General features: G+C 40.3%; 1 protein-coding gene across 1 annotated transcript; it reads left to right on the top strand.

Moving 5' to 3' along the window:
- The first annotated feature begins 10,842 nt into the window (after window positions 1-10,842).
- LOC149815333 (uncharacterized) lies at window positions 10,843-14,005 on the top strand. The gene is made up of 4 exons (XM_089988440.1): window positions 10,843-11,326; window positions 11,437-11,551; window positions 11,658-11,772; window positions 12,737-14,005. The coding sequence occupies exons 1-4, from the start codon at window positions 11,226-11,228 to the stop codon at window positions 13,723-13,725; spliced, it is 1,320 nt and encodes a 439-aa protein (XP_089844566.1). The 5' UTR covers window positions 10,843-11,225; the 3' UTR covers window positions 13,726-14,005.
- The last annotated feature ends 1,740 nt before the right edge of the window (window positions 14,006-15,745 follow it).

The following is a 15,745-nucleotide window of genomic DNA, read 5'->3' as shown; positions in this document are numbered from 1 at the left end:
GAGAGAGAGAGTAACTAGGGAGATGGGAAATCACAGAACTCTTCTTCAAAACCCAGAGAGTCCGTCTCAGCATCTCCGTAACCCCACCCCTGACCACGCTTTTATAACCCACGAACGGTTATGAAACGTGGAAGGAGCCCGTTACGGAATCCGAGGAGTCGTGACCCGTTATCCATTCCCATAACCCGTTACTGAATCCAAATCCAAAGAAACTTTGGGTAAAAAGATACTTTGTCTTGATTGGATATGGCCTTAAAGGGCCAATTATCCGAACCTGAACCCGAACTCGAACCCGAACCCAAACCGGCTCGGCACGACACGACACGACACGGCGCGGCGGACGGGCGGGCGGGCGCGCGCGTGTGTGTGTGGTGGTCATCCCACTCCCTTGTTCTCAGGAACAAGTGTATGAGTTCACTAGTTGCTTATAAAGCCCTCAGAAAACTCAAGCAAAAGCAATATGGGACTATTCTACCTCATCAAGACCACTATCTCAAAACAACCCATTTTCTTCTTTGAATTTTCTCTCCCTTCCTTCTTACACCTAACAAAAAGAAGATAAAATGTCAAACTACAAGCAAAGCTAATCAAGAACAAGAGTGGATCCTGTCAAAAGTTGGGTGAGATTAGCACTCTCACCCAGTGTTTACAACACGCTGGGTGTAAAACCACCTGATGAGATCGTCAGGTGGGGAAAGTTTACAAAAAATCAGGGGAAGATGGTTCCCCCATTTGTGGGAACTGCCTTCCTCATTATCGCACGGGGGGGTTTTGTTGTGAGCATAATATGTTGGCGTAAACTGTAAACTGGAATGTAAAAACAAACAAAAAACACATACTAGTAGCGGTCATGGTGGAAATGACCATAGGGAGCTTTGATGCGAGTGCTCAGCATTCTCCTCAGCCTATCAATGTCCACGATGAGCCCAAACCATCAAGTCGATGGTGAGCAGGACCCTAAACCATTGAGAGAAAGCGAGGACCTTGGTTGTACTCATCAAACAACCATGCCTCAATTTATAGTGAGAGGAGAGTGAAGGGTTACATACATGACATTCATATGTGAACCCATCAAATGGCATATTGAATGTGAACTCTTCACATTCACGTACCCCCCTCCCCACTAAATCCCCACTAAATCCCCACTAATGCCTTATTTAGTGCCTTGTGTCAAACTGGGTCACTCAAAGTTGGACCCGATCCAAAATGTCCAACACAATATTGATAGAAAACTCACGGTTCTAGGAAATACACCACAAAACGGTGTTGATTAACGTATGAACCATACTCTCATGGATCATGCTCGAAGTATGTTGAACATGGTTGGGCTAGATCAGTGCTTTTGGGTAGAAGTTGTTAGTAGTACATATTTTCTGGTGAACAGATCACACCTTCCCGAGCATTTCACTGCAGAATTCTAGAAGAGATATGGGTCGGTAAGCCAATTGATTACTCTTTCTTATGTACTTTCGGTTGTAATGCTTATGTTTGGATTCCTAAAGAACAAAGAACCAAGCTTGATATAAAGTCCAAAAAGTGTATTTTTCTTGGCTATCCAAAAGTACAAAGGAGTAGAAATTGTGGGATCCTACTACCTGCAAAATTGCGATTAGCAGTGATATATATAGTTTTTAATGAAGTTTCTTTACAGAAAAGTGAAGCAGGGTAAAAAAAAAACTCATACATAAGAGATGGTAGAGATTGAGTCTTCAAAAAGACTAATGAGTCTACCTAACACCCCAAATGTTGAGGTAGATGTCCATGGAGAAGATATTGAATAAGAGCATGGTGATCTTGATATTTCAGGAATAGTGGCAGATCAAGGTTGGTATGTGCATGATCGCAGAGCTCCCACTTGGCTTCAGGACTATGTTACAACTTATGCATGTATCACAGAGGAGAACGAGCCCACCATGCGCAAAAGTGGAGGTTACCCATGTAAGAAGAGATGAAAGCTTTGCAGTAAAACACTACTTGGGAACTGGTTGAATTGCCCAAGGACAGAAAGACCATTGGTTGCAGATGAGTGTACAAGTTGAAAAAGGATCTTGTTGGAAATATTGAAAGATACAAGGCTCATTTGGTAGCTTGATTTTAATGAAATATTTTCTCCAGTCATTTGCATGAACACAATTCATGATGCTTTGAGTATAACTGTCTTTCTAGATTTGGAACTAAAACAATTAGATGTGAAGAAATTTATGTGACCCAACCCGAAGGCTTTATGAAAGAAAATAAGAATAATTTGATTTGCATGTTGACCAAACCGCTATACGGTTTGAAGCAGGTGCCAAGTTGTTGGTATAAGCGATTTGATTCCTTCATTATGAGCTTGAAATTTCAAAGAAGTAATTAAATAATTTTGCTTATTATCATTCTACATGTAATGAGAGTTTTATCTGAATCGATGGTAGGTTGGTTGGATGCATTGGTAAGAATGAAATTGCAACCTTAAAGGCTAAGTTAGCTATGGAGTTTGACATGAAGGATTTAGGGGGCAACAAATCAGATACTTGGGATGATAGTTGTTGACACCCCATTTTTTTTGGGTATCCTAAACCAACTTCGATCATTGGTCCTCAACATAATGTCATACCATGACTCTTCAAAAATTAGGATGCGTTTCTTCACATCCCTCAAGATTCAGAGTGTGAACATTTTATACTTGCTATTCAAAAAAAGAAGAAAATTCCTTTAGTCGTCCAATCCATCACCAAGCACTCGGGCATTTTTAAATTGGGTAGCAATTTTTAACTTTCTTCCTATGCAAGTGCCCCTGTTCGGTCATTGGGTGGCCAATGGAGCGACACAGGCCAATGCTTCTAGCTCACTGGAACTGAAGGCATCACTGGAGGCGTTATTGTAACCAGTGTTCGTGTTCTTAGAGTTAGCGGTTTCTAGCTAGGGAAGAGAGCATGGTGGTTCTTAACAGATTGATGGGTTTAGGGTGAGGAAGCATTTTTTTTTCTTTTTCTGGTTGATGCAAAACCACCAGATGGTGGTTGCAGCAGGGCGAAGCTTGACGGAATCAAGATTCCAGCGGGCTCCATTGGCCACCCAATGACCGAACAGGGGCTCTTGCTGGCGACCCCTTATTTCAGTCCCCTTTTTTACTTGGGTGATTTTAGTCAAGAGGAAGGGCAGTCAAGGGGGACCCGCTGATGGGGCACTTGCCAATCACGACCACCCAAAGGTTCAAGAGGTGTGGGAGCCCTCCTTCAGTGGGGGGAACAACCATAGCTATGAGAGTTTTCCGATGGGGCTGAATTCCATCTCAGGCCAGTGAAAGAGGATATCGGGGGTGGACAAACAAGCGTCGACAGATGAATACTTGGGGGTGAACTCTCGTGGCGGTGGCTGATATTTTGATTGGAAGAAAGAGGGGTGCTTTTTTGTTTTTCAGAGGTGCAATCTCATGCAAATGGAATTCTTCTCTCTCATTAAACAAACATGAGAAAAAAAAATCACACGAGATTCCAAATCATATGATTTTGAATCTCATGAGGTTTCAATTCTTATGAGATCTTTTCATTTTTTAAAATAGCAGCCAAACATACCCCTGTTTGTTCATCCTGAGCGGATCTTGGGTAGGTTTTTGGGAAAAAACCTACAGCTCTTGTGACCCCTTTTTTACATATCTCAAGCTTGGGTAAGCTCCTTCACTTGATTGGTCCTAGTGGAGAATTAGGAGCGTCCACATTACTTCTTCCTTTCATTTCAGGTAGATTTTTTAACTTTCTTCTTATGTTGGGTAGCTCTCTAGGTAGTTTTCATAGCTAGTTTTTCTTAGGCTTTAGTTTAGCTTTCCCACTTGGTTGGCCACCAAGTTGAAAAATAGGAAAGTGTTTTTGACACTCCTGCTATTTAAGAAAAATTTACTTTTGTCGCTTTTTTCTTAACATTTTCTCACGCAGCGATGAGACAATTCTAAGTTTATTAATATAGCTTAGCAATTTGTTTTCTTAGCTTAGTAGAGTGGTTTGTCCAAATGAAAATACCCTTTTTCATGTAGGATATCTGATCAGAGAGGTGAAACTTTGCCAGATTTTCAGTTTGCGGTAGAACCTGGAGGTTCTACCGGTTCAACAAGTGAGGGCTAGGACTTCTTAAAGCTAGAGTAAGTATTCTCTTACCTCTTTATCTTATTCTTTTCCTATGATTTTTATTTTTCTTACTCATTGTTCACTATGTACACATTGTCTTTGCTTTGTTTGTGCCTTGGGTAGGTCCATCACTCTAGGCTTGCTATACAGGTGCTCAAAAAGGCTTCAAAAGCTCAACTTTTTTTAAAGAAAATCTCAATCTTAGTTGGATTATGATTCATCAATTGAGTGAGTACCCATAATTGTTTGAAAGAAGTTAATTTATAAAGAAAATCTTTTCTAAGTAAAAATCTTTTGTTTTCAAACGTAGGAGAAAAGTTTGGATAACTCAAAAGAGTTATTTTGATAGGATTTTGAAGCATTTTAAGATGAAGGATGCCAAACCTGTCTCTACCCCCATTTTATGTTAGCTATATGTTATCTTCTGAAAAATCCACTAGCACATATGTTGAAAAGAAGACACGTCTCAAGTAACATATTCATCAGTGATAGGAAGCCTTATTTTGCCATGGTTTGCACCATACTAGACATTGCACGAGTAGTGGGAGCTGTTAGCAAGTATATGGCAAATCAAGGGAGAGCTCATTGAACTGCCATGAAAAGATTTTTTGGTTATTTGAGGGATACTTCATATGCTAGTATTTTCTATAATAGAGATAGTCTAAACCTAGTAGGTTTTGTGGATGCCAAGGTCTACTACAACTGGTTATGGGTTTTCTAGCCAGTGGTATTGTTGGGCTACAATCCATAGTAGCATTATTGACTACTAAGGTAGAATACATGGCGATTACACATGCTTGCAAGGAGGCCATATGGTCGAAGATGCAGGACTTTATCAAAAGAATGTTATTATAATATATTGTGACAATAATAGTGCTGTTTATTTACGAAGAAATCTTATTTTTCATATTCTGATCAAGCACATTGATGTTCAATATCACTTTGTTCATGATCTTATTGATGATGAGAAGACCTTGTTGCGTAAAGGTTGACATAAAAAACAATGCATCACATACACTAACTAAGTTTATTGAGAAAGAGAAGTTTGAACAATGTAGAGCTTCTCTTAGGCTAGTGGTCACTTGACATAAAGGTTGACCTATGTTGATTTGTTGCACACCTCGTTAGTATTTGAACTAAGGATGACAAGGGCGGGAGACAAGGTTTCCACCCCCGTCCCGTCTCAAAATCCTGCCCTCCATCCCCGTTTCATGCCCTCCGTCCCCGATCCAAATGGGGCGAAGGGGGGCAGGACTCCATTTCCCCTCGGTCCATTGCCATCCCTAAAGAAGGATTGGGGATGGGGCAGGGTGAGGCAAGGTGGGGATCGAGATGGGGACAGGGCAGGGTGGGAGAAAGCGTAAGTCCATCCCCGTACGGGTTTTGATTTTAACCTTCATCATGTCCTCCATCCCCGATCCAAATGAGGTGAGATGGGGCGGGGCCCCGTTTTCCCCCAATCCACTGCCATCCCTAATTTGAACCCAACCCTCTTAAAGTTTAAAAAAAAAACCCTTCCAGAGCTCAACTCATAGCAGCTGCTCCCTGCACTATAATCTGTCTATTGTTGCTTCTTTTCCATCAAGATAAGATGGTGAAAGCTTATCATGGAAAGGTAAACCTTTGGACTGGGATGTCATTCATGAGTTTGTACTGTGACATTTTAATGAACAGGGTCCCCACCACTGCAATTCTAAAAAAAAAAAAAAATCTTTTAGGTGATTATCGTTCTTCAACACATGCAGAGATACCATCCTTTTAAAATAATAAAAAATGTACCTTGACTATTTTAGCTTATTTTTTTATTTTAACTTTAAATATTGTTTGAAAACGTTTTAATCCTATTTAAATTCATTTTATTTCAAAATTTTAAGTGAGTGGTATGTGCTTTTAAAATTGAAATAGTTCAAATTAAGTAAAAATTCTTTCCCACTTTCTTATTATATTATAATATTTACCCTAGTTTTTTTTTTTCATAACAAAGCTTGGAGAATTAGGGCCCCTCGCTTTTAAAAACAGCCTTTATAGCCAACCCAGACAGGCCAAAGGCCTGTTCGTACTATACCAGGCAGTTATTCAACCACCCATATACCAGAGGGGATTGAACTTGCAACATTTCATCACTGGTGATTTGCACAAACTGCTGCTACCAGATGGTCGGAGCCCTGCTGGTTACCTTAGTTAGTAAATGCAAAATATATCTGTTTGGGATAGGTAGTTGGGATGGGCGTTTATGGAGATTATGCATTTGAGGAAGTGGCAGCTACTTTGCCAGCCAGTAGCTGCCAAATCCATCCTTTAGTGTAAACACGAAAGAGAATCCCAAATGCTTAAACGCCCATCCTAGCACCCAGATTCCAAACAGGACTATCATGGGTGTTTGACCAAGATTTTGCCTCGGATACACCAAATGCATAAACGCCCATCCCACCGCCGATATTCCAAACAGGCCCTAAAGCTAATAAAAACATGTGAGATTGTCGTAACTTTATCTTTTCAATTTGGTTTTTTATGAATGCAAAATCCTTGTAACTAATTGAGCTCCATTGAAAACAATTTGGTTTTCAATGAGGGTTTGATGTGGCCTTGAGGCATCTGATTCTTGAAGAATAGGACCGATCGACGCTGTACAATGCCCTCAAGACCACACTAGCTAAGGCCATTTTTTTTGTAATATTCATAACTAATTGGTTTGATTAAAAGCAATTTCGGATTTGGGGCGGGTAAACGAGCTGAACCCAACAGAGGGTGTTCAATCTTGGCTCATTCTTGTGGCAAGTGGAGCCGAATTCAAGCTCATGATGAACCCGAGTTAAATGAGCCCAGCTTGAGCTGGCTCATTTACAAACAAATATATTTTTTAAAATTGAAAATGGTAGAAATTCAACTCTAAACCTACTGATCAAATTCAAACTGACTCAGTTACAAAGTAAATACATTATTTCAAAGTGGTGATCAATAGGATTTGAAGCTCAAACTTATTGCTATCAAGTCAAACACTTCAACCATCTAAACTCAATAATATAAAATATATGTGAAATATAATTTTTACTAGTTAACGAGCCGAGGTGAGCTGAACACTCAATGTTCATGTTTGGCTTGCCGAGCATATTTTAAGAGTTCAAGCAAATTCTTTATTGTTTTAACAATTTATCTTTCAAAATCCTCTTCCCAATATTGTGACGTGATTTTTGATATGTGGAAAAAGTAAATTAAATATTCCTTTTTAGTGTAACTTGATTGCCAAATTACACTTTTAAATGAAAACAACATAGCCTAGATTGGGTCTTAGATCTAAACATGAAATAAGCCTTTGAGGCAAACTTCATTATTACAATTGATTAAAATTAATAGTTTTATAACCCAAAATTTATAACAATTTAAATTTGGATTTAACAAAAATATTTATGCATTAAGCATCTGATCACCCTCCATCTTGGGGATGTGCCTGTCAAGTGTAGGACCCAAGACCCGATGGAGGGTGATGGGGGGTGCTTAATGCACAATTTTTTGTGCAATCATATTGCACCCCATCCAAACTCGACTTGGTCACACCACTGAACACTCGTGCACATACAAAAGCACACAACACAAGAAGCAATATTCTTTTTTTAGCCATTTGCTATATTGTTTAGTATGCAACATATAATTTGGGGTAAAAATATTCAGAAAGTGTGTTTTCACCCACTCCTAAAATCACTCATTTGACTATTATTTTAGTCAAACAAAATGAATAAATGCTTCCAATGTTTATTGAGAAAAACGTAAGCTGAATTATTTAAGCTAGTACTGTCAAGACCCAACCAGTTCAATCATAGTTCATATCTTGGTCCCATACAACTTCAAATGCACGCTGAACTTTCACTTTTTAAGATTTTATGCACGCAGTCGTGCACACACCTTTCCCATTAATTATCACCAATCTTTTTAAAAGGATATTCCAATTACTTTCCTTATCACGACCCTAACTTAAAAGGTGCAGAAAAGTATGCTGCGAGCCTCCGCCATTTACATTATGTGTTTCTTTCCCATAATCCTGTACCACTCCATCTTGAGTTTACTGCCCCCAATGCGGGTCACTCATCAAGCCAATTGCTTAGACAACTTTCTTTTAACATTTGATGCGCAAGAACAGGAATAATCTTTTATCATTTAGTGGGGTAATTGAAATGCATTTCAAAGATCAGGTGGTTGGATGCAAAAACCGAACGGTTGGCTATAGGAGGCTTTTTTAATTCATCAAAAGAGTCATGTTGGCATTTTTATAAAGTATTATCATCCCAAAATTTAACGACCAAGAAGGTGAGTTACAGACAAGAACCAGACCTGCCAATTCTCTAAATCCTGCATCGACAAAACATATCCCAATCAATCAAAATCAGATGAAATTTTGCCGTCGTTGTGATACGGCGTGGCCAGAACATTACATAACCTAAAAGGTGCAGGTTTCGATTCCTAAATGAGTAGCCTGCAAGCATGTGATCCCAGACCCAGAGAGAGGTGATAAAGTTTTTGTGGAGAAAGAGAGAGGTAGAGGTGATATTTTGTAGCAAGGTAGCTGATCACATCACAAAGGTAGGGCCTACAGACTTGGCAAGATTAGCATATCAAGCACATGGTTTTGACCAAAATTATTCTCATCATATATATATATATATAAAAAAATTTGTATGTTCCAAATCCTTCCTTCACATGTACCCCCCAAGTAACATAAAGCTGGAGGGGAAAGGCATATGTCAAAGGCTTAAGAGCCAGAGGAGGGCAAAGGGGAGGGAGGGTGTCTGTAGTTTGTGCAAAAAGCACGGTTGGCCTGTAATCCAAATGCGATGCAAAGGATGGTGGGGATGCCCCAACAAAAGTCGTGTGTAGCCGGTGGTTGTCTAGGAGACAAGCCACCCACAAGTAACTTTCTCCTTTAATAATGAACATCAATACCAACTCCATAAATAAAATAAAAGGTAAAGACCTACGCCACAATGATTCTTGGACTCGAGGACCTGAGATTCTGATTTCACTCGAAAGTTCATTTTTTTTAAATGGGACACGAGTACATGAAATTTTTTTATTTTTAATTATTATTTTTATATTAAAGACATTTTTTTTTATAAGCCTGGGGTTAGGCAGACCCCTACCAGTTATACAACTATACAATTGGACCCCTGACGTGCACTAGACAAGCCAAGCCCAAACAAAACTAAAAACATGGCAGTATTAAATATTGACTGCATGTCCGCTTGTGTCACCCGGCATAGCCCTATCTCAATCTAGGGCTGTCAATGGGCCCGATTTGCATTGGATAACCCAAATTCCTGGGTATGGGCATGGAAAGTGCCAACCCAAAAAATATTCAGGTTGACCCAAACTCGATCCGAGCAATATGCTAACTGGGTTTGAGTCATGTTTTTTGCCGGGTATAACAGACCATAGTATTATATATAATTTTAATAAAAATAAAAAATGTTTTGAATTTTATTTTCATAACCTGAACCCAAACTCAGTTATTAGTTATATGGGTGGATTCAGTCAACCATGTCTCAAACAAACCCTAAAGAGATGAAACCTTTCATGATTTTTTTTAAACAAAAAAAAAAAAAAAACCACTCTCAGAGACCAAGTCGTGTGCTGGCAATGCGCCTTGGGTAAGCGAGCAAAGGATATAACGTTTTTTCCCATTCTTGTATACAAAGAGCAGACGCCCATGAGAATGGATGGGAACCCTGACCAATCGTCTAGCAGCCAAGGGCCTCACCTTACTCAAAATGTTTTGAATTCCATTTCATGCATTACCCAAAAGTAACAAGAATAGAACAGCGCACGCTTGAATCACCATTGTATCATTCCAATGAGATGAATGTGAGGTTATTTTCTGATGTACAAGCAATCCCACAAGGTGGTGCGGCGAGGCACCAAGCAAGCAATCGAAGGAGGGCAAAGTCACAGTGTTGAGGAAATACAACTTCTATTCATAAGTTAGCTAAATGATACTTACAGATGCAGTACGAGGCTGCACGGAGAAGTCTTCCCAAGTCCCCCTTTGTTGTTACAATACCTGAATAGGGTTTTTGTCAAATATGGTGTTCAGTTAGTATCTGGTTTCCCTTCCACCCTCCATGAAATCTCAGAGGGGGTTGGTGTTCGTGCTGTTGATAGTGCACCGTTTACAGCAAAACAGCTGCTCGTCGAAAAGGTCAGCTTCCGATTGAAAAATCACATCGCATCGCATCGCATTCATATTCCTAGATGAAGCTATGTCTGAAAGATGGAGGGCAAAGTGCAGCGGCACATTGCTTTTTCCGTCAAAGATGGAGGGCTGTCAAGTCCAACGTCCCATTGCTTTTTGCGTAAAGATGGAGGGTTCTCAAGTGCAGCGGCACATTGCATTTTCTGGGATACGATCGCACCTGATCAGACTCGGCAGCTGTTGAATCAGTCCCACTTCCGGCAACACTGAGCTCTCCTCAGCTACGGCACACACAGTACAGTCATAGTCAGTGAGCTTGGCGTGAATCGTGCGGTCAGCTTGAACAAGGGGGTGGGGGGGCGCAATTTATGACAACTCTCATCGGTCCTTATCAAACTGCAAAGCCCCCAACACCCTCAGGCTTTAGGCCTTAGGCTCATCCCCACCCCCCTCTGCTGGAAAATTGGTAGAAGCAAGGGGACGCAATGGTAATTCCCTGCAGAAAATAATTTGCCTTTGTGGGTTGTGTCGTGAGACTTGTGACTGGGCCTTGTGGCCTTTTGGTTTGGTTTTGGGTGGGCGTTGGGGGTCCTGGTTCTGCTCCGCTGGCCCATCCCCCATCCCTACCGTACTGCTCGATCTCCCCGCCTCTGCCTTCTGCCATCTACCATCTGCCATCTACCATCTGCCATCTGCCATCTGCCATCTTTCCTCCCTGTTCCAATTTGGACGCCCCTGAGAGGGAGAGATTGGTAGAGATCAGCAGTCAATAATCACTCCCTCCCCCAGAACCAAAAGCAGAGAGAGAAAGTAGAAAAGGGCAAGAAACGAATACCCCCAAACAGTTTAAGCACAAGCAGCAACGACAAGGAGGAGGAAGAGGGGGAATGAGGTAGAAAAGAAATTGGGGGAAGAGGTGGAGGTGAGGTCGTCTGAGAAAAATGCCGAGACCAGGACCGAGGCCGTATGAATGCGTCAGGAGAGCTTGGCACAGTGATAGGCACCAACCCATGAGGGGATCCCTCATTCAAGAGCTCTTCAGGTATGTATATGCTGATTATATGATGATGCCTTCTTGTTTTTATGTTCCTGTTCCTGCCTGCGTGCGTTTTAACAAAACGAAGCCGTTGCGACCTGCGCCGGTGATGCTAGGATTGTGAATGAGAGTCACAGTGAAGCCATCAGGAAGAACAAAGAATGGCAAGAAAAACTGCCCGTCGTTGTATTAAAAGCTGAAGAAATCATGTACTCCAAAGCCAATTCAGAGGTACAGCCACCCACTGTGGCGTTTGTTTTGTAAATGATCTGCGTTGGTTGGGGGTTTCGTGGTATCATCTCATGTTGGGGATTTGTTGTCTGCGTCTTGGTTACAGGCCGAGTATATGGACCTTAGCACTCTGTGGGAGAGAGCGAACGATGCAGTAGATACGATTATCCGGAGAGACGAGAGCACGGAGGACGGCAAGTTTCTGCAACCTTGTATTGAAGGTATTGCCCACCCCTCACTCCCCTTTTCTTCGTTTCTAACTTGGGCGTTTTGGGCTTCTTTTCCACTTTGATATACTTCTCTTCCTTTGGAGATTCAAGCCTCTTGCTTCGGACTGAAGATGGGTATTTAAGAACTCTACTGCCTTGATTCTCTAGGCTGCTCACATTGCTTAAGTTGGAGAAGTCCCCCTCAAAATCGACCCTTACCCATTCACTTGCCACATTTAACAGGGCTTCTTGAACATAAATGTGCACTCACTTGGACGCTCGCAAGCACACAGTCACACACCCCGCTGTGGTTTTCTTCATTTTTACTTTCTTTGCCAACCAAACCCCAATCCTTGCATTGGGATGGAAACACTTTTTCCATTTGTTGCCAAAATATGGTTTTATCAAAATGTGTTGTTGAGGATGGAGTTGCCACACATGTCCTCTATTTAGGCTATGTTTGGGAGCCTTGAATCGGAGGTTGTGTTGTGGTTTCCGCCATGCTCTCATACTCTCTTGCTGTGTGGGAGCAGTGGCGTGGCTGAAACAATGTGTTGGTACTGGTGTTGGCAGGCATTTCAACACCTTCCACGGGAGGATATTTTGGGCAACTCCATCTCTCAACATCACACATTGACAAAACAATATTTTGGCAACATACTGAAACCTTGTTTCCATCCCGTTGCAAATTTGCAAGGCTCCTAAACGTAGCTTTAATGGTGTTGGAATGTGGTGTTGGGGCTGTCAACTCCATTCCTAATGCAATTATTTGGCAACATCACTGCTCCCAAACGGTCAGAGAGCATGAAAGCAATGGGGAAACCACAAAATATTTTTGATTCAAGGCATCCAAACAATGGCTTAAACTGTTCTACTGTAAACCATGTAGTTTTGCATTGGTTCTGTAAATCAGATAGGTTATGCATTTGAAAAAATTCTTATCCTGTTTCTTCTTTTTCACTGTCCTCCCCATCAGCTGCTCTGAATCTTGGGTGCACTCCTAGAAGAGCTTCCCGGAGTCAGCGACATAATTCAAGATGCTACCTGGCGTCATCTGCCCAACAAGAGAATGCAAGTTGTACTGCTACGCCAAAAGATCCTAAGAACATAAGCTTTAACTTGTCCTCCTTCTCCATACCTCAATCTGGAAACTCAGTTGTCAATCCAAGACTTGTTCCATATTACATGCCCCAATTCGCACCTAGATCCATTAATTCCTCTCTAAATCAAAGCTATCCATTGCCTGTTTCTGCTCCTCGATATCCTTTTTGCTCAGAGATACTCCCTTTTGCCATGGAGGATAGACCCTTCCTTCCACAAGTAACTTGTCCATTATCATCTCCAGGACATGCATACCCTCTAATTTTTAGTACGGCTCCAGGTGGAATGGTGCCTTTTGATGTTCAAAAGGAGCAACAGCCGAACTGCAGGCCTATAAATCTTGACCCATTTCACAGACAGACTATTGCAGATGCAAAAATAACTTGTCTGGAAATTCCAGAAGATGGCAACAGAGAGTTAGTCTCCTCAAGCAGAAGAAACAAAGGAGAAACTGATGCTACATTTGATCTCTCTTTGAGGTTAGGACCACTGTCAAGTCCTCGACCAAGTTCAGAAAACGGTTGGGATGATGGTGAGGATGTGGGGTCAACCAATTTCCAGGATGGAAAGAAGTACACCGAATTTCCTCCCAGGAAAACAAGGTTGAGTAACTTGAGTGATTCCTTCTCGTTTCAGGAAAGAAATAAGGAGTTCCCTTTCTTCCCTCTTAGTGCAGCAGACAAAGTCTTGGAATCCTGCTCGAGCAAACGGAGTTTGGAAAGGGAAGTATTGGCTGTTGAGCCTTCCCTAGGAAAGCGTAAGTCACCTGCTGGTGATGGTCTCAGTGTTGATCACCTTTTCTGGAAACCATTGCTTTCTACTAATCAGTTTTCTCAAGGAACAAGGAAACCACATTGTTCGTAACCTCCTAGCACTCCATGATCTTGGCAGGATGAGGTTTATGTTTGTTGAATATCTCCACTTGCTTTCTGTTTCTTTAATGCTCTAGCTAGGCTTTATCCATGGTTTTCTGGCTTTCTATGTTAGGTGGTTTGTTGTGGTCTGTTTCAACTTCAGGGACCATTGTCTTTTCCTATGATAAAAATGGCTCATCTTCAATCTGTGAGACATGTTGCATCTTTCCCTTTTCCCTTTTTATGTTTTTGTTTTGTTTTGTACTAATGCAGATACTTCTAATTATAAACTCGGAGTTGATAGTGCATCTCATATCAAACATATTGCGTAGGGGAATTGCCCCTCTCAACCCACTCTACTGGGCATATCTACAATTATTGAAAAACTTCCAAGATTTAATCACGAATATGAAGTGGATTTGAGATAAATGGATCAGCGTTGGGTAATTCCTACATTCAGCTGGTTCAATTTTGCTGTAGTCGCTTTGATTGCATGTCCAGCTCCTGCTCTGTCTGTGAAGCGCTATTATAACCAGTGATGGATTTTTATTTTGTAATTGCTGAAATAACATATTAAAACATTAATATCAAGAACAAGTTTTGTTAATTCCTACATTCAGCTGGTTCAATGTAGCTGTAGCCTCTTTGATTGCATGTCCAACTCCTGCTCTCTCTGTTAAGCGCTATTATAACGAGTGATGGATTTTTGTTTTGTAATTGCTGAAATAACATATTAAAACATTAATATTAAAACAAGTTTTGTTTTCTTTATCAAGCAACCAAGGAAATTGTACAACCGTGACTGCTGGTCAGGGATCGAATTGGCTCGTGTACAAAATGGTTTTTACTACCCCTGGAAAACAAGTCACTGTAGATTGGTTTTAAGAAACTCACGTATTTCGGAATTTGGAATTTAGGAGTAGGGGATTCGGTTTTATCAATATTCTGTGAAAGCCATATGAACTCTTCTAAGTGAGGTTTAAGCATGGCTAGACAATGAAGGGGATAATATATAGCTAAAATCCTTTCCAAACTAATCTGATATTTGATCTATAGGTTCCTTAATTTTCTCCATTTAACTCATTATTATTTTTTGGTGGTTAATCTCCTGTTACTTTTCAAGACAATTGAAAGCTCTTCATGCACAGAATTTGAACATGCTAAATCTTGAAAACAAAAAAGAGTCGCCAGTTTTTTCTTTTTCATTAAGCTTGCTATCCTTTTATAGATAATGCATCATCTTCACTCTTGGTTCATATTGTGCGAGTGTTTCCATTCTCCTATGGTGGTTTTCGTTGGTACTTGGTAGCACTGGTAGCATGAAGGGTAGTGGAACTTGGAAAACTGTCATCTCAGACAGCAATTGCAAACCAAATATGTAGGGGATGTTCCTGCTTCCGCCTTTATTGATCATCCTCTTTGTCAATGAATTCAACCAGCTAGAACCTCATACACTCAGTATCCATCAGATCTACTTCAGTCTCAATCACAACAATTGTGTTGGATGACTGGTCATTGACCCTTTTGCTCGCACCGTATTTAAAAATTACGAGCTACTTATGATTTAAATAGCAGATATTATATTTATATTTTGTAATCAATAAAAAATAAAATATTTAATTAAAAAATATTATAAAAATACAAAGGTTTAGTAGGGTAACTCAATATTTGAAAAATAAAATTTAATAAGTTCAATATTTTTATGAAGATTTGTAAATTGAACAGCAAAACAAACTTATATGCAATTAGTTTTATGTGAAAAGAAAGAAAAAAAGTTAAACTATATCTATTAATTGTAAGTTAGATAAAAGAATATAAAAATATAAAAGCTCATATACATGTAGGTACATAAATTTCAAAGCAATTTTTCTCAAGAACTTTGTATTTCAATGTATAATCACATTTTGATCAAATGAATTGATCAAATGAATGTGTTCCACTGGCTAGAAGACTTTTATGTTATTTAGAAATGATGTATTGATTAAAGTAAAGATTACAGAATCATACAATATTTAGCATCAAGTTCTTTT

The sequence above is a fragment of the Nuphar pumila genome, chromosome 15 (genome assembly GCF_984573655.1).
Source record: "Nuphar pumila chromosome 15, dmNupPumi1.hap1.1, whole genome shotgun sequence".
In the NCBI taxonomy this organism is placed as follows: Eukaryota; Viridiplantae; Streptophyta; class Magnoliopsida; order Nymphaeales; family Nymphaeaceae; genus Nuphar; species Nuphar pumila.
The sequence above is the reverse complement of the archived record's forward strand: the minus strand, read 5'-3'. Positions and strand labels throughout refer to the sequence as shown.